General features: G+C 40.8%; 1 protein-coding gene across 2 annotated transcripts in view; it reads left to right on the forward strand.

The window, feature by feature from the left end:
• Positions 1 to 23,539, forward strand: part of bsnb (bassoon (presynaptic cytomatrix protein) b) — a 62,111-nt gene that overhangs the window by 8,955 nt on the left and 29,617 nt on the right. For both annotated transcript variants that reach the window (XM_038696742.1, XM_038696743.1), the window contains exons 2-3: positions 859 to 1,249; positions 13,268 to 14,053. In XM_038696742.1, the coding sequence (XP_038552670.1) occupies positions 859 to 1,249; positions 13,268 to 14,053 (1,177 nt within the window). The remainder of the gene's footprint in view (positions 1 to 858; positions 1,250 to 13,267; positions 14,054 to 23,539) is intronic.

Below are 23,539 nucleotides of genomic sequence, written 5' to 3' on the forward strand. Positions count from 1 at the left end.
AGCTGGACAAAGGAAAAATTAAACTGAAAAAATCTCTCGAAGTAGTGGGTGAATGTGCATGTAAAAGCAAATCAATCATTAGGTTGAGTAATGCGATATTTTATCTCCAGCCCTGAGCATGTTGAGTTTCTGATAAAAAAAGTCTGACTTATAGATGGAATTGAATCAATGTGTAAATAATGGAAAGTTTGTTATGAAGTCAGTGAAATGTGTGTGTGTGTGTGTATGTGATTAAGGGGCTGCCATGGGCTGCAGTGAATTTCCACTATGAGCTTATATAAGAATAAGAAAGAGTGAGTGTTATTCAAAAATTGTATAGTCACATACATAAACAATACGTGTAGTGGAATGTAGCGTGGCATGCTGAATAAGTCTGTGTCAAAAAGTGTGAACCAGTGTGAAGAATATTAATATAAATAACAAATTATAAATATATCACAATAAGTAAGGTGTACAAAGTCACAAGAAAAAAAAACCAATAAATATATATACAATTTACATTTACAGTATACTATGTTATAAAAGTTTGTACACGCTTGAGTGCAAAGGAGGTAAACAAAAATCTAAAACTGCAGCCGTTTAAAGGGATTCTCCTTTTTATTCAATATATTATTTTTACATTGACCTTGAAAATACTAATTTGCCAAATAATCCTTAACTCAAGGTCCATTTAAGCATCAGGTACAGAAAGTAAGTGGACCTTGAGTTAAGACTATTTAAAAATAAATACATTTAACATATTTTAATAGAATATATAATATAAAATAGTGATTTAGCTGGCCTTCAGTTTATAGATGATCTTAAGTTAAACTCCTAAATCAGGACCCTCATCAAATATCCACTTTTGTGTTCTGCCAGACCACCTCCGTCAGACCCGGGCCCTAAAGCAGGAGTCCAGAGTGGACATGGGACAGGCGACAGGTTGGCCTCTCATGAAACCCGTCAACATGCTGCCCCTCAAGGAGAGCAGGGCCAGGGTCATGTGGCCAGGAAGAGTCTGCAGGTGGATGTGGGTAGCAGCAGGACTGGGAGATCCCCGTCTGTGTCGCCGGACCGAGGCAGTGTCCCTACCTCCCCTTACTCTGTGCCACAAATTGCACCCATGCCCAGCAGCAAACTGTGCCCCGTCTGCAAAACCACCGACCTGATGGGCACTGGGGATGACAAGCTGAACTTCAACACCTGCACACAATGCTGCTCCATGGTGTGCAACCAGTGTGGCTTCAACCCCAACCCCCACCTCACAGAGGTGAGTTCTGATCATCATAAATTCACATGGATAATCTTGTACTTTTTTTCATCGCAGGGAAGCTTTTCTACACCCCACCCCCTATCTATTGTACAACAAGCAACCTGATTCAGAAACATAGTATAGGTGGTATACATTTGAATGCACCACTGTCACCCTGCACTGAGTTACAAACACAATCAGCATGCCATGGTGCATTCACATGGAACACAAAAACATCTAAAACACTACTAAAATGGTTTTAAAATAGCTTTTGTGCAATCAGCTGCACAAACAGATTCAAAATGAAGTCAGGCATATGAAATTATAGCATGTCTGAAGGCTAAAGAGCAGAGAAGGAAAGGGGTTGACTTACCAAGCACATGGTTTTCTGAATGACACGTAATAAAATCTGATACAAACCGGTCCACAACAAGGATATCTTTCTTAAGTCCTTGAGCTTGTCTTTGTAATTGTGATCAGGCTCATAAATCCTGCTTTAAAATAGGATCAGACTTTGTTTAGTGGAACACCATTTTTCCAATATGGAGCTACATATGTAAATGACTCATACATAAGGGTTGAATGCCCGGTACATCCTACAGATCCCCTTTAGTTTTTCAAGATAACCGTTACTGCTCTTTTAGCATCCATAGCTGGTGGTGGTTTGGGAAGTGGTATCATACCTTATATATGTGTCTTTATAAAGTATATGAACAGGGATGTAAAGTCTCTTACAGCGAGTGCACAATTGACATGTGGGTGATTCAGGTGCTACATTCTGGATTAATTCTGTGGTAATTATCTCTCATTGACATTTGTGAGTCATGTCGCTGATGACTATTGTTATCATGTTGACTGTTACTGGCTCACAGGCTGGATCGCACCAACTGAAACTGAGTGTGGATGTGAATTAGTTGCATACTGGTTGAGAGCTGTGAACTGCCTAATTCTAGCCATTGTGAGCCTTGGTTGAAGTGTTCAATGATAGGGTGGGCTCGTGATCTTTCATCCCCATGGACCTGGTTATCACACTTTGCTCAAGTGCCCAGTAACATATTGGACACTTCCTGTTAGCTGTAGTAAATCCCAGGCCCTTATCTTGCGCAAGTAAATGTAAATAACACTTGAACAAAGCTATATCCATTCTTTCTGACAGGCACTAGTGAGCATCCAAATCATGCCCAGAGCCTCTCTCAAACAAAGCCTTTTATAACACCACTGAACGCAGCACAACACATCTCCCCATCATTCACAATCATTCATATGCATCTAAACAGTCATCATTGTTAACAGGTAGCTGAGAAAGCCTATTGCCTTCATCCTAAAATAAATCACTCGCCTAATTTAAATTAGGCTATGCTTCACTGTTATTGTGAGTCAAGTGTAGCTGTGTCATCTGTCACAAAGTTTCACATCAACTCCAGTGAATCATGTTGCAAATTGCAGCCAAGATGCAATGTCAGTTAAGCTGGCCTACAGGCGATCAGAACAACTGTAGGCTGAATAAATACTAGGATTTAGGGAGTAAATGTTTCATTTTTGAACTGTAGATGTGTGCGTGTGAATGTATTGCTTGCATGACTGCATATCTGCGTGTGTGAGAAGGGAGCTTCTGCACGAGTTGGAAAGAGGAAGCCGTGGGAGATGGGAGGACTAGAAAGAAATGCATGGACCAAAGTGTAGACAGACAGTAAAGAATAGATCGTGGCGGGGAGTGAAGGAGAGCATGGCAGTAAAGAGAACTGCAGAGGTGGATGTTATGGGTATTTTTCAGCTCAGCCTTGGTGAGCTTGTCAGATGCTGACAGGGAGAGAGAGAGAGAGAGAGAGAGAGAGAGAGAGGAAGGGAGGGAAAACGCTCAGCCTCTGGAGACCTGAAGATTTACCCCCCTAACCTACTTAGCATAGATTGGGCTTTTGCCTGGCTGCAGCAGATCTAACACAGCCTTATCACTCATCAGCAAAATTGATGATGACCACGCTGTTGCCGATCAAGGTGACGATAATGTCGAAGATGGTGACGACTGGAATTACGATTACAGTGATGGCGAGGACAGACCCCGGAGAAGGCTAGCCAGGGAAGTTGAAGTGAAAAGTTCCTCCTAAGGAGTTATTGTTGTACTTGTGATAAAGTGGAGACAGGCTTTCAGGATTTTCAAGGATTATAATACTTATTTTTGTTTGTGCTTCTTGTGTTTTGACAGAAAAATCACCTGTGGAATTTTCTATTAAAAACAGTATCTCATTTATTGCAGTTCCAGGATTGTCTCTTGATGACAACAAAAGCTCAGTGCGGGTTCACGCCCTGTTTTGGAAGAGATGCGTTTCTGTTTACAAATAGTTTACACTGATTGAACTGTCCCAGATTATAGGGATAATAAATCTGTTATTGAAGAGGATTTCCCCTCAAATTACAGAAAGATGGCAGTGCTGATTAAAGTGTTGATAACCGCGGGCGATTCCACATTTGGATATTTGAGATTATGCTTATTCACCACAAAGTCCCAAATGGTATCTCCAGCCTGGAATCAAAAGTATAAATTAGAGCAGGTTTTTTTTAACACATTTAGCAAGAAGCTGCCTTATCAGTAAAATTTCTCCCTGTTCATGCAGGACTGTATGAGGAATGATAGCAGTTGTTGAAGTCGCAGTTGTTGAAGTCGGAGCAGTGTAAAACAACCTGGTGATGAGAATGCAATTTAGAGATATATAAACAGCAAGTGACAAATGGAGCTTATATGCCACAGTCTGTTACAGGGCTGTCAGTCAAGCTGAGACGTAATGTTGGCTGAGAACGTGAGAATAATCATACACGAGAGCTTGTATATACGTGTGTGCATGAGATCATGTTATGGCGTAGTTAAAGAGCAAGATAAAAAAACATATTGCTTGGTGAAAAAAATAGCAGTGAAGACGGTGTTTGATTAAAGACATCGTGATGAAAAAGGGAAGGTGAAAGCCAGACAGAGTCAGAGAAACGAGACAGTCAAAGAAAAACTCGGAGACAGAGAGTAAAACAACAGAGAATAAGAGCTCAGAGAGATAGTGAAAGTACCACAGACACCCCCCACCCCAACAGTGTTCTCCCACCATCATACAGGGGAACATCTGCTTCATAATTGGTCCAATTTCTATTTATAGATCCTACCCTCCTTCTGTCTGCAACGATGGCCTGGTCCTGAGAAGCCACAGCAGAAAGAGAGAGGGAGAGGGAGCTGTGTGGTATCAGGGGAAGACAGAGCGAGAGAGAAAAGCATCATCATAAATTAACCATAATAGTCAGTGTTCATACTAACGCTATGCAACACTACATTGATTCAGCTCCAAGTGCCGTAATACAAAACTACTAAATATAGAAATCCATCAAAAAAATAATTCTGGGGCACTTTTACAGTTTGGTGTGCTCCTCCATGATGAAGGCGTCAGCATTGCCAAAACACTCTGGAGATGGATCTGAATCATTCTTTAAACAACTCAAGAAACGATGACTTTTTAATGCTTTTGTTTGAAGAGTGCCTTGGAACGACTTCTTTCTTTTTGAACCAACAATCCCACAAGCTGAGGAACAGTTTTAACAAATGCTCCCACACAAAAGACTCTGCAGAGGAACTCTATATATCTCTTCCTCCCCGATCAAAATATATCAGGTAGGTGGCCACAGTCGGCAGTTGCACTAGATATATTTAGCAACCAATCCAAAAAATGTGGCATCTATTTTGTCTCTAAAATACAATGTTTTACATTTAAAAAACGATCCAACTAAGATAACACAAGTTCATGTTTCATAAGTATTAGTATCACTTTTATCCAGAAACGCAATAATATGTTGTAATTAAAGTTGCACTAACCATTTTATATTAACAATGGATTACATGACTACATGTACATGAAAGGGGTTATTCGTAGTGACAAATCCACAGACAATTACTATATCACCCAATTCTGCAGTTCCACTCAGCTTTACAGAGCGTTTTAGCTCATTGTTTTGGTTTAATGACCCGCAGCTTTAATGTTTTGGCTCAGTCCTCCCCATTTTTAGTTGCAGCAGGCTGCTGTTTTCAGTCAAAAAAAAACCTCAGATAAACCCACACTACTCTTCCTGTGCAGCAAAAAAAAGCTAGACAGACTAGCTGATGAACACGGTGGAGCATTTAGCAGCTAAAGAGCCAGAAATATCTCTCAAGAGTTGCTGGAGACCAAAATAAAGAAGAAAAATACATTTAGCTGAGACTTTTTTCCAAAGCGACTTACTATTGCTATATATGTCAGAGATCACACACCTCTGGAGCAACTAGGGGTGTCTTGCTCAGTGACACATTGGTGTCTCACAGTGGATTTGAACGCAGGTCTCTCACACCAAAGGCATGTGTCTTATCCACCACCACATCACCACATCACCACCTCACCACCATCACCCTATCACCACCATCACCACCATCCTGCAAAGCTCAAAGCAGAGTGAATACTGAACTTGTAGTTTTTTTAAAACGCAGTTATTGCTGCTTTAAGCTTGTCCTTTATGGGTAAATTTAGAACTCTTGAGTGTAGTCCATAAATAGTTTTCCATCAGCACTCTTTTTGTAAAAGAGGGTTTTTAGCTGTGACTTGCAGATAGTATGAGTCACTCTGTTGTTCCGTCAGTTGAATGTTTCAGCCCCTTGCCAACATAAAAAAATCCCTCCACATGTACAGCTTTGGGATGCAGACTTATAGTATGACACCTCTATGTTTCTCAGTTAGAGACAGGAACATTTCAGCTGACTTGGACATTAACGTTCTAATCCAAAGGCCCAAAATTTAATTTCTCAAGCTGCTGCAGTAACACCAACCTGGGAGAAGATGGTGTCATAAACATTCTGAAGGCAACTTTGTCTCAGGTTGATGTCTCATTGTCTTAGTTTGAACTTTGACTTGTGATTACTTCTGAACTCTTCAAGAGTTTACTGTTTGCCTCAAACTGAGAGCTCATTGAGTTGTTGTATAGCATACATATGTTTATATAAGTGACCATATTTAGATTCCAACATTATCCATGGTCTGATTTTTCTTAGAGTGAGTCTATAAATAATAGCAAAGTGAAAAATAAATATGAACTGAAATGATGCGGTCATATCATTGAAGGATAAGTCCATTATACCTCGAGGGAGCCAGAGCCCAGTTCCTAATCCCCTCAAATTAATTCAAATATTTAGCATTAGACATCTCTAATACCCCCTCTGCATTATGTGGCACAAGAGATTCAATGGCAGTCAAATCTGGCATGTGGAAGACAATGAGATTGTTATATGGATCTCTCACTATATTGGCTTGAGCTTCACCTGCAGTGAAGTTATAGGATAGTATGGGAGGCCATTGGTGATATATGTAAAGGTAAATATAGAGAATCTGGGAGTGATTTCTTCACCTCACCTTTCACCCTCACAAAAAGTTGAAATGTTTCATATTTGAAAATACTATTCTTGCTTAGATCCATGAGGGGGAAATTTCTGTTTCTTTGGGGTCAAATATTGGACTTACTGTTCATCTGTTGCGTTCTTTTCTTTTGCATTTGTTTCTAAATTATTCTTGCCCAGAAATGGATTGGCAGTCAGAGGTTGAGGTATGTGTTTGTCTTCGGCCTAGTGTGTGCTGGAAGACGGTGAAAAAATTTTATGAATATTTACATACAAAATATACCAAGTATATTCTAAACGGAAGTTAAATAATTTGCTTAGGAGACCAGCTGCTAGTCATCAAAGGTTTTGCAGCAAAATTAGCTGTTTAATTATTTGTGAGGACAAAGAGTGCCAGAGTTTCACTCTTGGTTAGTAGTCAGACTGCCTCTGTGAATTATTGCCGAGTTAGCAACTTAGGCTGAACCACTTCAGAAAAAAATTAAGCTGTTTTCCTTATGACGCATATGATACAGTATGTCCAGTATATGTTAAATTAATTATTATACACATATATATTAGCGTTCAGATTTAAAGTCCGAAAGCACGCACATATTTTCAATTCCCGAACAGTCTGACTTATTACATCACCCCTAATAATTTGGAAATGAAATGTGTGACAGGAAACTTTTCACTTAACATGTATGTTCAATTTACTAAATCCACATATAGAAAATGTCAGTGTTTCGGTGACAGTGTGTCACACAGTGCACCAGGCTGTAGTCACCGACTGGGGCTTTAAGTGGACAAACAGTATGAACTGGGTCAGGAATCCAGCTGAGACACTACATGCTGAATTTTGCATATACCAAAATATTTTGCAATAAGAGCTGCCAGAGTCTAAATCTGGGACACTGGTTTAATTAATATACCATAACTTACTGCATTAAAAGTCCCAATTCGCTATAGTGAGCTGAGCTGTGCTCTCCAGCAAGTAATAATAGGAATCACCACATTTTGTCAATATGCTTACATTTAAATGGTGCACCTGATTATCTTTAATGCATTTTCCTAACCAAGCTTCTCTAATACAAGAAGACAGATAGATCCATTGAAAGCTCATCTATCTGCAATATGGTGACAGTATGGGGATTTGCCAGTTATTTTATATGCAACTCATAAGTTAACCAAACTGTATACGGCACACAATATTTGTGTATACAACAGCATCACTGTTAGACCTTGAGAGATATATTTGTCACCTTTAGTCAAGTGCAGATACAGGAAAATAAGGGGGTTTGGACCTAAATACAGAACACCAAGCAGTGTAGGTTCAGTTTTTTACAGTGTTTCTTAATCATAAAACAAAATAGGTGACAAGCATTGGAGGCGGCAACGGTCAAAACAGGTGAACAGTCCAACACAAAGGCAAACAAATCCAAACAAGGAAGAAAGCAAAAAATTTTAAATAAAATTCTGAATAATCCTCAAGAAATCCACAGAAGGTTGAAAACATTAATTACAAAGAAGCATTGTAGATAGGCAGGGACGCTTTACGGAATTTCAATTTCTTTTGGCCCAATTTGCAAGGAATTGATAAACCGCTGCATTCCAAGCATCCTGATCCCCAAACTGCAGTGCTCAGCGGCTGTACGTTCTGCACGGTGATACCGCATTGTGGTCTCTGAGACAGAGCTTTTTTTCTTTTGTCTGCATTCTTGTTCAGTTGAAGTTTGATTCTGTCTCTGTTCCTTACCCAGTTTACCTGGGGAATGATGGAGTGCATGATGTCTCACACCTGTCAACAAATGCAAACTGGAGAAGACGAAGTGGAGAAACTTTGTGCACCAGTGTGATGTTTGCAGTGTTTCATCTTCCAACATGTGTGAGTGTATGTGTGTGAAGCAAAAATTCCACCTGTCATTTTCATTGCTGCAAAAATACTTAAATCAGTTACTTAAAGACACAATTTGTGATGTCAAAACACTGCATTGGAAAATGCAATCGGAGAATCTTGACTACATCTGAGTCATTGATGTTTGCGCCTATAAATACAAGAATTAATTCTCTGTATATTCGAGTATGATCAGTTAAAAAACACATAAAATGCTAATTTTCTATCTTAACGCAAACTCTGTAAATATCCGAAAATGTATGCAGTCAAACAACTGCGGATTGGTTGATCCTTTAATTAAAAGTCACAATACCACAGTGAAAAGTTTGCAATCAAAATGTTACGTAAATATATACATATAATATAATATAATACAATATATTATACAATATATAATTATTAGTAATGAAAAGCTCTTAAATATGAGAAGTAAAATAAGTTATTTGTTGATGCTACTAGCAATAGGCCTCTTTCACATGTGTTACTAACAACATTAACAATGGCTCTGTTTTATTCAACTGTCCCAGTATGCATTGACAGTCTGACAGTGAACACACATGTACAATACCAGCACCCTGAAACTGAAGCAGCTAAATGGAATTCATCCATCATTTATTTTATTATCTATACCTGTGCTTGTCCTGCAATGACACGTCAAAATGTCTTCTGTGAAACCTAGAGGCTACACCCATTTGAAAGGCAGTGGAATGGACAGAAAAAAACATTAATCATTTTGACATCTGACTTTTTCCTGACACTTTACAGACCAGTTAGTCAATCAATTAATAATCTCCAAATAAATCAACAATTAAAAATAATCGTTAGCCATCATTGGTTGAAATTATTAATAATATCAGATCTTACCAAATCAGCATAAAATTCAGAATGTACTTGTATTTTGTGTGTGTGTGTGTGTGTGTGTGTGTTGCCAAGGCTTTGATCTTATTATTTGATCCATATCCAAGTCTCTGTGGGCCCTTGCTGCTAAAAGGTTCTATTTCTGGCAGAAAGTCGTTGTTCTTCATGAAACCACTGTACTCGAGCATCCTGTCGCAGAACTGTGGGCTCTGGTCCCGGCTTACAACCTCTGACGTGTATCATACCATTGCACACATACACTCACACACACGCACACATACACTCACACACACACACACACACACACACACACACACACACACACACACACACACATTTAGCAAGCTAAGGCAGGAATAAAAAGCAGGCCGGATGAGACCCATCAAAAATGTATACTTGAGATGGAGAGGGAGATGGAGGAAGAGAGTTAAAGGGAGTGATGGGATGTGAGAGATGCAGATAAGCAGGAGAAATAAAGATGGGTGAAGGAGAACAAGATGGAGGGTTGCAACAGAGAACTGATAGAGAAGGAAGCCAGGAGACAGAGTTTACAGTGCGCTTGTTTTTTGCTGATACACATCAGATTTCATAAAGATCCACATGATTGCCTCATAACAAGGGGGACGCAGAGAGGAATGAGAAGGAGAGATGAGGCGGAGGCAAGCAGAGGCACAGTGAAATTGATAAATAGCTGCTTGCCCTCCCCGCAGCTGCTTTGGTTGCTTTTCCGGTTATTTTTTTTTCCAATGGGCTTAATATGATTATCCTAACTGTAATTTGGAAAGGAATGGAAAGAAAAGAGGAGTTCCCACTTGTGAGTGTCTGATTGGATAAAGGGTCCTGTGTTGGATGGTGTTGTGCTGCTCCAGTGTTGGCTTATTTCACTGTCCACATTACTCGGACTGTCCCCAGGGTTCACCTTTGCTCCCGGCTTCACAGTTTCCCTGACTGATAGTGAGAAACATGGCCTTATCGCTGAGGACTAGCAGGGGGCGAGGCACAAGATGCTGATGAGCCTGTAATTAACAGTACCTTGTCTATACTGCCTTATTAAATGACTGACTTTCTGAATGACTGACTTAGACAGACTGAGAAATACTGTAAGGCAGGTGGAGTGGTTATATCACTTTACTGTACTGTACATTTAAAAGCAAGTGAACAGTGCAATTTTGAGTGAAAATATAAGGATACATACACCAGAGAAACCATTAAAGAGTACTATCTAACCCACTCTCATCCTCATTTTGTTGGCAATTTTTCTGTCAACATTGTTTTATTAATTTAGCTAGCTAGCTGTTAAGGGCGAGGCCCTGGAATCTTTACTGGGTTGTGAAGCATGTTTTGGCATAGTGGCTACACTTGTAACTGTGTTGCAGGATGATTTGATGCACACTGACCCAAAAATACTTATCAAAGGAACAGCTGTGGAATGATGAAGAGGTCACAAGCACCCAAAAACTACTCTTTGTGTAATCAGAATTTGATCCATTCAATCCAGTAGAATTTGGAAAGAGCTGCATCAGAAAACTATTTTATGCCATTAATTGGAGTCTCGCTCTGATTGGTCGAATGTTTCATTGAGCACAACACCAGACGTATTGGAAATGCTAGAAAGGTCAGCGATATAGGCAGTGATTCAGTGGTCCATTAACTGCCACACCCAATGGTAATCACTTCATCAGGGACTTTTACCACTGGAAGCCAGCAAAATTAGCCTGGTTCCAGACCTCTGAATCATTGCTCACATCTCAATTTTCTCAGTAATTCAAATGGCAAATAGTTAATGAATAATGAAGAGCAACCAAGTAGCAGTTCAGTCTGATTATCAGGCCACGGCAAAATTAGATGTTATCAGCTGGGGTTAAGTTGCTGTTCTTGCAGAGTTTCTTACTAAAAGTCAAAGCACAGCAGTGAGTCAGCGCTTTGCAGTACGTGGAGCAATACTACACTTTAGTTTCAGTGACTTATCCTACTGTAGCTATGTAACTATGAAAGGTCAGCTAGCCTGCTAGCTTGTATAAAGTGTTTTTGTACCACTGTAATCAACAGAAAATATACAGAACAATGCTGTAGGCAAACAATAAGATTTTGCAATTAAAACCTAATCAAGAAATATAACAACAAATACAAAGTTATTACATGAGTGCAGTTCAGCATATAATCAGCATACAATCACAATTACTAGAGCCAAACATATTTTGAGGACCTTTTAAATTCTGCTGTCTTCTTAAAATTCATTGTCAATACTATTTGATACAGTAGTATTAGTATACTTTGGATCATATGTAGCCTATAGTAAAACTGTATTGGTTATTGTTGAAATAGTTTGGTAGTATTAAATTGTACTTTATAGGCAATGGTTCAACCAGTTCTTATAAATTGCAAAATACAGGTGTTTCAAAAATAATCAAGAGTCTTATTAGGATCCCATTATGTACATAAATAATGGTATTCTTCATAGTAACTCATAGACCATGTGTATGTGTGTGAGTGTGTATGACCTTGGGCGTGAATCAATCTCCCATGGGCACAGGCTTGCAGAGACATTTGAAGTGAAGAGATCTTTCTGCATTTTCAGTCCTCGCTTTGGCAGCCTTCAGAGTACTAAAAACTCTCAGCTGAAACCCTACCAAAATCTTCATGAATCCACCTTTACAGGCTTAACGGGATTTTGTACCCAAAGGTATGAAGGAAAAAGCCGGCGGCTCTCGCTCTTTGTGCCCCAGACCTCCAACCCAGCCCCAACCCTCTATACAACCTTTCTCTGTCTGCATTTATAATGCATTAAGGCATTGTGTAATGACCATGAATCCAAGACAGCTACAATAGTGTGGCAGCTGTCAAAGCACCAGGATGCCAATTACCACGTATGGCCATGTGCCATCACTAGGGCTTCTTTCTGACTTTCACCTTCTTATGTGCCTATATGGAGCAGAACGATAACAAGACAGAACATAGGAGAGGCATGGGCATAAAGGAAATGACAACAGCAGGAGAAACAAGAGGATAATGGTGGGAGGATTTTAATGAGAAAGGAAACATGTTGTGTAAGGGAACGAGAGAGAAAGCAAAAAAAGAGAAGAACCACGCTGAAAACACACAAGGGAAGATACAAAATCAGGGCCAGCCATGATTTAATGAACAAGTCCAGAGTTCACTACGCCTGTCACATTTATTTCCTGCACATTTGCTTATGGTAAAATTATGTTTTCCAATAAATACACAATTCGGAGGCACAGGGATGCTTAAATCCTTCCTCAAAGAGATATTTCACATCATTCACAATTATTCTTTCATTCAATCATTTTCCACACACACTTTTTCCTATTCAGAGCGGGCCTTAGGCTATCCCAGCATGCATTGGATGAGAGGAAGGGAAGGCAGCCAGTTCGTCACATAAACAGACCAACACACTCATGTTCACATTCACACCCATAGGCAATTTAGAGTTTTTAGTTCATGTTACTTGTATCTCTTTGGACAGTGAAAAGAAAGTGGCGCATCAAGTAGAAAACCAAAGGAATCGTTTTTAAAGTTATCCTGACTCATTTCAATAATTCACCTATCCCCTCTCCAATCCAAAATAGTCAGTTAACATTTTGGGAACTATGCTTATTTGCTTTCTTCCTGAGAGTTCTCGTACGGTAAATATGAAGCTACCATCAGCAGCAGGTTAACTTAGCTCAGCATACAGACAAAAAAGAGGAGAAACAGCTAGCCCCGGTTGTCCAAAGTTAAGAATATAACAATAGTGTTATCATCTCATCTAACACTTAGCATGAAAGCGAAAAAGCATATTTCCCAATATGTCAAATTACTTCTTTGATTACAAAAGTTATTTATATACTGAAAGATGAAGACTGGATATGGTAGCTTATGGTCATGGTTTTCTTTTTGATCTTTTCTGTCACAGGTTCAAGAGTGGCTATGCCTCAACTGTCAGATGCAGAGAGCGTTGGGGATGGACATGACCACGCCACGCTCCAAGAGTCAGCAACAGATACACTCTCCTTCTCATGCAGCCAAACCAGAACTTAAACCTGATGCTCCGACACAGCCTGCACCCCAGACACAGGTCCCTCCTCAGATGCAGCCTCCTGTGCAGGTTCATCCAGCACCTGGCCCCACCAAACAGACTGGTCCAGCTGGCCCAGGTCAGCAACAAGTAAAGCTCCCTCCAGGGGCAGTCCCTCTCCCAGGCATGGCCAAGGCCCCCTCCCAGCCTGATCTGTCCCACAACTCTCCTGCCCACCAACCCCAGCACCCCCGCCAAGACCAGACTCGCAGTGCAGGGAGCTCCCCATCACGACAGCCCCCACCTCCAGAGCAAACCTTTGGGAAGTTGTTTGGCTTTGGAGCTTCTCTGCTTAACCAGGCCAGCACTCTCATATCTGAGACTACTCAACCCCAACAACAGCCCCCAAAACCGGCCCCCAAACCAGCAGGACCTCCTGGTCCAGCGCCTGGGGCAAGTAAACCCTCAGGACCTCAGCCTGCACAGCAAGGGCCTCAAGCCCCTGCTCAGCAGCAACAACAGCCCGCTCCCCCGGACTCTAAACCCAAAGCTTGTTGTCCTCTCTGCAAGACAAACCTCAACATCGGCAACACAGCAGAACCACCAAACTACAACACCTGCACACAGTGCCACCACCAAGTGTGCAACATGTGTGGGTTCAATCCCACTCCACACCTGGTTGAGGTAAGACTCTGATTTGGTCTGTTTTGCTTTCAGCTATGCGTAACAAAGTGTCAACTGGCCTTCAGCAGCTTCCGGACCATGGATTCGCAAAATGAATTGATTTATTGACTTGTTTCTGTGAAAAATGCTGTGTCATAGTGCAGTTGAATGGGTTGTGTTGTTATCCATTTGTGGCTGCCTGGTCGCGGTCTGGAGTGAATAGCTGCATTTTCCAGAGGATTCCTGTGAGCATGAAACAAGTATTTGGCTTCAGGTGCTGTCAAATGGCCAACAATTTCCTCCATTTGTCTCTGAGGTTCTTCTCAATCCCCTTTTTGTATGTCTGTGCTGGTTGATTTGTTTCTAAGTACTTTTTAAGAATGGTCCATTATTGTTTGCTCTCATTCTTTAACACAGCGAGATAAACAATTAAATGCAAAAGACTCGTACAAAAGATCATGTCTGTGCAATAATTGGTTGATATTTGATTTTTATGCTGCAGGTTCTGTAGGCAGCTTTTACACATGATGTGTTATGTAAGCCTGTCAGCTTTTCCACTGCCTTTCTCTCTCTCTCTGTGATTCTCAGTCTGGACCTGCTCTGCTCTGCTCTGTCAGGGCCTTTCATGTAGTTAGCAGAGTGAAGTCCAAGCTGTGACTCACCTCATCAGTGTGCACTCTGCCCTGGAGCTGCACAGAAATATATGACCAATCTACAGGCAGCGAAGCCTTATCAAGTTCAATTTAATGGATAATCTTAGTATTGATTAGTCACATCCATGGGTCAGCTGATGTTATAGTCCTCCCTTAAGTGCCCCCTTATCCCCCGTCATCCAGCTGGTAAGAGCAGGGACTTGCAGTGGCTTCCAGAGCCAAGCAATAACAGAGTTTAATTATGCAAATCAAGTCCAATTGAATGATAGCAGTAATAACAGGCTTTCTGCAGAGCGCTGGCTTTTTATGGGTGAGCCTTGTCTTCCCAGGCATCTGGTTGTCACAGGCACTAGCACAGGCCATTCATAGATCGCTATGGAAACAGAGAGATAATTTGTTTGTCAGGCGTCCCTTTCATGCTTGGCTGCTAAGATGCTGAGAGTCTACAAAAACTTTCAGACTGCTGTTACTCATGAGAGACTCTGTCATTAGGTGTGTTGCGTTTCTGCTCTGCTTGCTACAGTCCTCAACTCAGTCTGGCATAAGGTGCATTCTTTCCAAACCTGTGAACAGTTTTTGTTGTCAGTTCATGTGAGCTGGCAGGTTGGTCGCTCCAGAGTGGGCGAGAACCATTTGGACATGGTGTGAGGCTTTGTACTTTGAATCTAGGTTTCTCAGCTTGATTTCCACAGCCTGTTTGGCACATCTCATTCTCTCCTAACTTCTCCAAACTTGTCTGTTTTTCGATTTCTGTTTTTTATCAGTGTCTTTTCCTGCCTGTTGCAGGCTGAATTGTTATCACCGCTTCCTGTTTTTGGACAGTGGAGATCTGTGGCACATAGGAATAATCTACGTCAGACATTGGCTTCACAGACAGTACTTGTTAGTAGGATAGTTGAATTGGTTTTGGTATTTTCTTGGTTTTAAGAAAATATAGAACATCACTGGACTTCATCTTTAAGGCTAAATTGTTGTTTTTATTTATTAATTTTTTTACTGATTGTAAGAGGAGCAATTCAATTTGAACAGATTTTCACTTGGATTATCCCCATCTATCCAAAAGTTGCCGTGTAAAATAAACAAAGTCCTCCTGTGATGTTGACAACTCAGGAAATGCTTCCACTAATAGAAACTGACAATGCAAAGGGGAACAAAATGCAAATGAGCTGCTGATTATGTGCCAAAGTAATTAAACCAATTAAAAAACAACAATAAATAGTTAAACCACAGAGGGTATAAAAAGTAGTTGGCCCACTTTGTACTTTTTCAGGATGTACTTTTTTTTTTACCACATTGAGTCATAGTGGTGGTCATCAGGTTACACAGACAAAAGAAACTACTGCACTGTAAAAACACATCTCTACAAATTAACCTAAATGAATTACATTTGTGAAATTTAAATGGAATTTTGAGTATTAAGTGTTCACCACCTTTTCTACTATATCACACCTAAGGCATCACTTGTAGATGTCCTGTAATGAAATTGTCTGAAACAGTACTTGGGGAGGATTTTAAAAAAAAATTATCTTCAGCTTCAGGAAAATAGAAAAATGCAGAAAAGATTCATGAAAATACATTTTCTGTCACCCCATGAGTGACACAATGCATAATTCATTCAGAACAAATTAGGCTGAGATGTATCATATTAAAAAAAAGTAGTCAGCCCCTTTTTAATCCGCGATGACACGACGAGTGCCAGCGTCTGTGCGAGAACGAGTGAAGAACAGAGGAGGAGAGAAAGAAAAGAGGTGATAGATTGAGGAGGAGGAAGAGGAAAAGAGTGAGAATCAGAGATAATGAGTGAGAAGAAGCCAACTGTTTCTTACGCTGCACAATATTTCACATCAATTAGTGCTGAAAGTCATGTGTGGCTCTGAGTAAATAAGATGTCCTTGTTTTGGGACCATTTCCTCCCCCATTACACTTCTCAAGGAGATTAAAACCAACCCTGTGTCCTTGTCGTCTCCCCTGAGTTTGATTGTAAATAGAACTAAAAATTTTTTCACTGGAGTGTCTGCCGCTCAATCTGATCCTCATTCCTGAGTCAGTCCGTCGTTCAATCTGTCCTTACTCTAGCATGGGCTACTCCAGCATATAGAAGCAGCTGCAGTGATGCCTTTTTCTTGATTGTAAATACAGGTGGAGGTGTGTTTGACACAATGCATTATGTTTCAATTCCCAGCAGTCTCACTATAACATTATCCTTCCATTCTCCTGCATGCCTAACATTTTGTTGTTGTACGGTTGGGCAGTCGCACTGATCTGACTCTGTGTGTCTATTATTGTGTAAGAAGTGTGCCCTGTTTGTAACGAGACGGAGACCCTGAGTGGATCATTAGTAAAAGGACTGAATTTCTTACAGAACTGTAGAAAAAGTGTAGAGAAACAGAAAACATAGCTCATCAATAATTCAATGAGGCAGAACATTATAAATAGTTCATGCAGTAGGGAGCAGTGAGAGAGAGAGGTGTGTTTGATTACTCATGTCACATAAGGTCAGTGTGTTGATGTCTGTGCGTATATATGTGTGTGTGTGTGTGTGTGTGTGTGTGTGTGTGTGGAGAGGGGGGATGGGTGGGTGCATACGGGTAAGTGCATGTTAGTTTCTGTTTGTATGAGTATCAGGAGCAGATGGTGTTTGAGATGTTAGAATCAGGTATGATTTATTAGGGAATCAAACACTATTTTTAAACTTATAAAAAGTTATCTAATCTTTCAGAGCTTATCTTTGGTCCCTCATGTCAAACATAAATATAAACATGTCTTTTTAACTTCTAAATAAGATCTCTCTCATCCAAACTTCAGTTTAATATTTATATATCCTGGTTGTGTGTCAGCAAAGTAAACTTCAGCGGTGGTTTATCCTGGCTCTGGTCCTTGCTCACAAAACAACACAGTTGGACAACATAGATTTGAAACAAGGCCAGTGTTTAAATAACTTCTCCATTAACATATTTACCTAGAAATGACTCATTTGATGTGCTACTCACCTACTCATTCTGTCACCTTTAGCAACATGCAGTCATTGTGCTTTAAATGTTGAAGCCATAGACACCCAATGGACACACATATGTGCACAAACACACAAGGGCACTCTCACAGTCTTATTCTATAATATGCTCAGCTGTGACAAAGCAATTACAGTCACATACTGTGCAAACAGAAACCTTTTAACAGTCTGTAACACTTTCTGCCGTAACTATTGTCCCAGTGTTATGTACCTAGAACATAGGATGTGGTTAGTGTATGATGAAATGTTGATAATGAGAAATTGCACCTAAGGCGTTGTGTAGCAAAATAAACCCTTTAAAAACTATGTTTCATTTAAAAAAACTTTTTCATAGAAATGCAACATGACGTTGACTCAGTTGAATAATCGCTTTTATCCAACAGCTACTGAGAGCCATACACGGATTAAATCCATATCTTGAATTATAGAAATTCTATTAATTTCTACCTTTCCATTCAGGACTACACATTGCTAGAGACTGCAGCACCCTTGAGGAGACACCGGGCATAGAGTAAACATACAGTATGTAGAACATGTAGTATTTGTGAACGTGTCACAGCTCTGCAGGAACACAGTTGCCGCTCTCACACAGAGAGCCACAGTATAGATGAACATGTCATTCTCATTCTCAAACATGCTGGCAGTGTTTTCTGAAGGTTGGCACCAGCCTGTGTCTCCCTCAGGAGTCCCATCCAAAGCCAGATGGCTGCCGGCATCATGCATCCAAGCCTGCAGTGCTCAGCCTGGCTGCTCCCAAAGTGACGATGGTACACCATCACAGATTCAAACACCCACCCGGCCTCAATCAGCTGCTTGCCACCTTTTACTGCTTCCATAGCCCTTTGCGCCGCATGTACTATGTGCTGATACAAGCCAGAGCATATATAGCTCTGGTATAACAATTCAGATTCACACATGCAGTGGAACTTCAGTGTTAATACATGATTTTGTTGGGTTATTTTGTGAATACAGACACAAAAATTGGTTTTGTTTAAAAACTCCCAACTATAACACCATTATATTACTATAGTTAGATACAAATAACTGATAAAGTTTTATGATTACCCATAACAACATCTTCTCTTGAGTTTAATCATTTCAACTATCTATATTCTATATTGAATCTTTATTGAATTGTGCGACTCCCATTTTAAAATGCTAATGGTAGTATCTGCGATTTTTAAAAATAAGACATTTCCAGCTCTGCAAACACCCACATACACACTCACATACATTATGGATACCCACCAACATCATTATACGTCACCCACCTGTTCTCTTATTTCATAAGTATTAAATGGGTGAGCTGTGTGATCCTGATGCCTCGCTGTAAAATGCCAGTATGCCAAAAGCATAAATTCTTTTGAAATATTTAATTGTTGGCTTGTACCTTATTTTATTTCAGCTCTTCCTCACATGTCTTGTAGTTTTGCGGATTTAGGTGATGTGCCAGATACACAAAATGTTCCCCGTGACATTCTTTAATGTGACACTGTGCTTGTTTCGTTGTCTTGTCTCTTGTCTGTTGTTTGAGTTGTAGTCAGGATGGATCTACACATGCACCCTCCTTCTGTTTGCACGTTTCAGTGCTCCTCTCCCTCCGTTTGCGTTCCTCTTCCTCCTGTCCACATGCCTTAGTTGGAGACTGCTTACTGTTGACACATTGATTGAATTGGCAATTACTTCTGGTTGTTCGCAGTTGACTTTGCAACACGGGTGCTCAGCCCTCTTGAATCAGTCTGCCCTCTGTTGATTTAGCAGCAACAGCAGGGTGAGCATTTCAAAACCCCTGCACATTATAAGACAGTATTTGTTAGCGGTAATACAGATACAAACAAAAAGAGGGTGTCTTTTTGTGTGTGTTTTTGTGTTTATGTGTGTGTGTGTGTGTGTGGGGGGGGGGGTGGGGGGGGGGGGACTCGTAGAAGGGCTAAGAGTTGAGAGTGTTTCTAATCCGTGTTGAGGGAGTGTAGTGATCCCCTGGAGTACAGTGCTTAACCCCAGAACACTATTGTAAAGATCCACCCACACAAATAAGTGCCATCTGAGGATAGTAAGCCTTGTTGGATGATTAAACTGAGACAATGCCATTTCGACTTTGCCTGATAAATACATTAGCGTCGAAGAGACTGTAATGGTAAAACTAAGGTTTTCTACCTAAATCCTTTATTTCTAATAAGGCGGGGCATGTTCTGTTTAAATGACATGAGGCGTTTACAGCTGATAAAATTCAGTGTGTGCCCATGCTGCGCTGGACAGGAAGATGATGTGTGACGTGAAGCAACGACTGCGTCCTGTTGAGATTATGTGGCACCGAGCACAGATGGCTCACTGGTATGGAGGCTTAAATGCCACTCACTCTCATATCTGGGACCTTTGTGTTTGGCAGCAGGCTCGTTCTCAGACTGAGCTGGAGTTGCATACACTTTGTCTAAACTCCTGTATATCACAGACCCGCTGAGAGATGCAAAGCACAGCTCCCATAACCACTTTTATGTTGCAGTCTCATTTTGTGTCATTCTAAACATGTGAGTAGGAAATAGAAAACGGTGAGAGGAACTTCTACCATGACTGGTTCCTTTTGACAGTGGGATTGCATTGTATCTGCCTTATTCTGCTAATTTTCCACGCACCACCATGTGTTCATTTTTCCTGAGATGTCTTTGAGGTCAACCTCGACCTGTTCCAAGCCTTGCCTGCACCAGGAGCAATATCACTTCCTTTGATGAATGACTATCTAGTGGCACAGTGACCATACTGAACTTGAATTACCCCACAGTCCTTGGTTATATCTTCAAGTGCCCTTCCTCTCCTACCTTGTGAGTGAATGTGCTTTGAAGCCTACAAGGGACAAGCATTGGCTTAATCACCTCTTCAGAACTCATCATCCTCAAGGCCTGGTGGCTATGCTAATGAGCTTTAGCGATGCTCCAGGGGCCCCTGGCAGTGCAGTGTCTATCCTCACTGTCAGAGCCACAGAGGTGGGCCGGTACAGTCCTCCCACCCCTGCTTCTGGGCCCTCTTGTCTCAACTCATCATTTCACCCACCTCATTGGTTCTCCTGCTCTCTCTACCCCATAGCACCTCAGGCATGCGACTACTCCCTAATGCTGGCATTAGGAAAGAAGGAGGAGGTTAGTTGAGTGTGTGCTATGCTTGCAAATACTAAAAGGCTGGCGACACAAATGTGAGATTATGGCACGGAGACGTGCAGTTGTATGTCAGGGGAACAAAAAAAAAAAACACAGACAAGAGAGTGAGCTATAATGAAAGTCACCAGGAGATTGAGAGACAAAATGAAAGAGATAAAGCTTGCTGATCGCTCAGATATTTCATTTAACCCCTTGCTAATCTTCTCAGTGCTGCAGCTGTCGGACAGCAGTGGAGATGACCAGAAAGGTTACTGAGGGTCTGGGCTGCTGCTCTGAGCAGCGGCCTGACAACAATAACAACAATAGCAAAAGCAGCATGAGGACCATTATACTCAGCCAGAGCGATGGTCCTCCCACTGCCTCCATTAGTGAAGACACTAGGGCTCCACTGCCAGTGCAGTTACTGCTGGGGGCGTAACACAACAACCAAAGGAAAGGTAATAGTTCTTAATGGGTTCACTTGGTCACTGTCATTTACCTGCCCTCTTCTAAACACATTACTTCACAAACCATCCACACAAATGTAAAATGTATTTTTTAAAAGCTGGATCATAGACTTTATACCAGTTAATGTACAAAAAAATGCAGCAGTGATGTCTGATCAATCTACTGTACAAAACTTTGTAATCTCTCCTGACAGTCCATTTCTGGTGCGAATGCCATTTGAACTAATCACGGAAAGCTACAATTATATATTGTTCATTTGAAGTGTTCATAAAGACTTGCCTTTGCCAATTCTTTGCTTGACGTGTATCAGATAAATTGCTATAGAGGATATTGGCATGAAGAAACAGAACGCAGTTACGCTCACTGAGTGGCAGAAAGACGAGCAGCAGTGTTTGCTTGAATCAGTTAAAACACAAACAACACATCTAAAATGGGAAAGAGCTGGACCACTGGTTCTTTGGTAAGCAGTAGGGATCACTGTCGAGTCCGACTGCCTTTAATTTGAGCAAATAATCACTTGTTTTACTCCCAGTTTGCTAAAAGCAGCCATGGTAACAGATGTTTTGCCGTTCAGTCCAGCGTGTTCCGGAAGGGAAGTGACATCAACGTATACCCTCTATGTAGATTTTAGATGAGTTTTGAGTAGCTTCTTATGTGTGACCACAGTCATGTAACTGCTGTTGTCTTTAATTGACATTTTGCATAGTGGATTGTGTCACAACTTAAACTCTCCCATAATGTATAAGTCCTACACTCATTCAAAGCATGTTAATGCCCATACTGCCCTACAGACTAGCTTACCAAGTTAAAACGTGTGTTTGTCCGCAATGAACAACGTGCCTGAGAGTGTAGTGTAACATCAGCAGGCATTTTGCTGGACTTATTCCAGTAAAGAAGACATGTGACTAGACGCTGGTGATAGGTTACAGCTTGAGTAACCTGTCTATAAGATAAATGTGAGATATGTGAATTGTATTTGCTTGGCTGGTAGCTGTAGATTTGCCTGGCAGGAGTATTAGAAACTCATCTAAAATAAAACAGGGCTGAGGGGACAGCCTGATTAACTTGTCCTGGGGACAGACATATGCGACGAGATACATGACTTGTTTGGGCTTGGCTGCCAACCGCAGTGTAAAATAGGTTTGTTTGGCTGCAGCTTACTTAACATTTTGGAAAACAGATGTATGTTTAGAGGTTTGACTTTTGTTTTTGCTGCTGCCTTTTATTCTGTATTTGCCTCGGAGACATTTTGCAGAAAACATATCTGACTGTTTAATCTTCCTGTGTCCATGAGAGTGAGCAAATTATCCATGGCATCACCCATCCTCTGTATGATGCTGCAGACAAACTAGACTGTTATTGACGAGGGCATACACCTGACTTAATCTCATTCAGCCACATTGGAATTCTGTGTGTTGTTATCTTGCTGACATTAAGCCTGTATGCTGATTAAAGCCAGAAAAAAAGGTGGAGAGCGGTGAATGAGTCAGGAAATATGACGGCACAGTCAGTGATGTACGTAGTGTGAGGTGAAATTAAGATACGTCAAATACTTCTTATTTTACTTGACTGCATTAGACAGTTTGACCACAGAGAGAAGTTCATTCACTAAACTTAGCAGAGCTCTGTGCTGCCACTATGGGGGCTTTTTAAGCAAGATTGCAGAGGGATAAACACTGCATTTCATCTTCAAAATTCTCAGGGCAAATTAGCAGAGCCTTGCTAAAAGGCTTAGCAAAGAAACCTAAGGAAACATTCAACTACCACAGTTTGACTTCAGAACAACTTCAGCCGTCCTTTTATTGTTGGCTTACAAGTCCTGAAGTGTGTGAAGTGGGATATTGGATTGTTCTTGTCCTCTAGGAAAGATTTTACTTTGAGGTATGAAGGAGGTGGATCCACAGAATCTCCCTTAAAGATTCAGTTATATTTAGACATGGGGGAGGCAATAGATTAGGGTTATTATTGTTTAGTATTTTAGTACCTACCTACCTTTATATGGTAGTGATTTGGTAGCTGAGCCAAAACACTCTTGAGAAATATATTTTTTAATCTCAATGAGGCTTTCAAACAAAAATAAAAAAGTAGACATTTTACGTTTGGTTGTGAGCTAGACTCACTTTGAAAAGAAGACATGTGGTTAGAAACATGCTTTCAGACAAAATGATCCTGTGGGATCACGCAGGATGTCTTGGTGCTTCTCACAGTGTCTTTTTTATGTATCGAGAGCCCCCTACGGAGGCAG

This window comes from Micropterus salmoides, unplaced genomic scaffold (assembly GCF_014851395.1).
Source record: "Micropterus salmoides isolate LMB-PRFRI ecotype aquatic unplaced genomic scaffold, ASM1485139v1 Ms_hic_scaffold_4, whole genome shotgun sequence".
In the NCBI taxonomy this organism is placed as follows: Eukaryota; Metazoa; Chordata; class Actinopteri; order Centrarchiformes; family Centrarchidae; genus Micropterus; species Micropterus salmoides.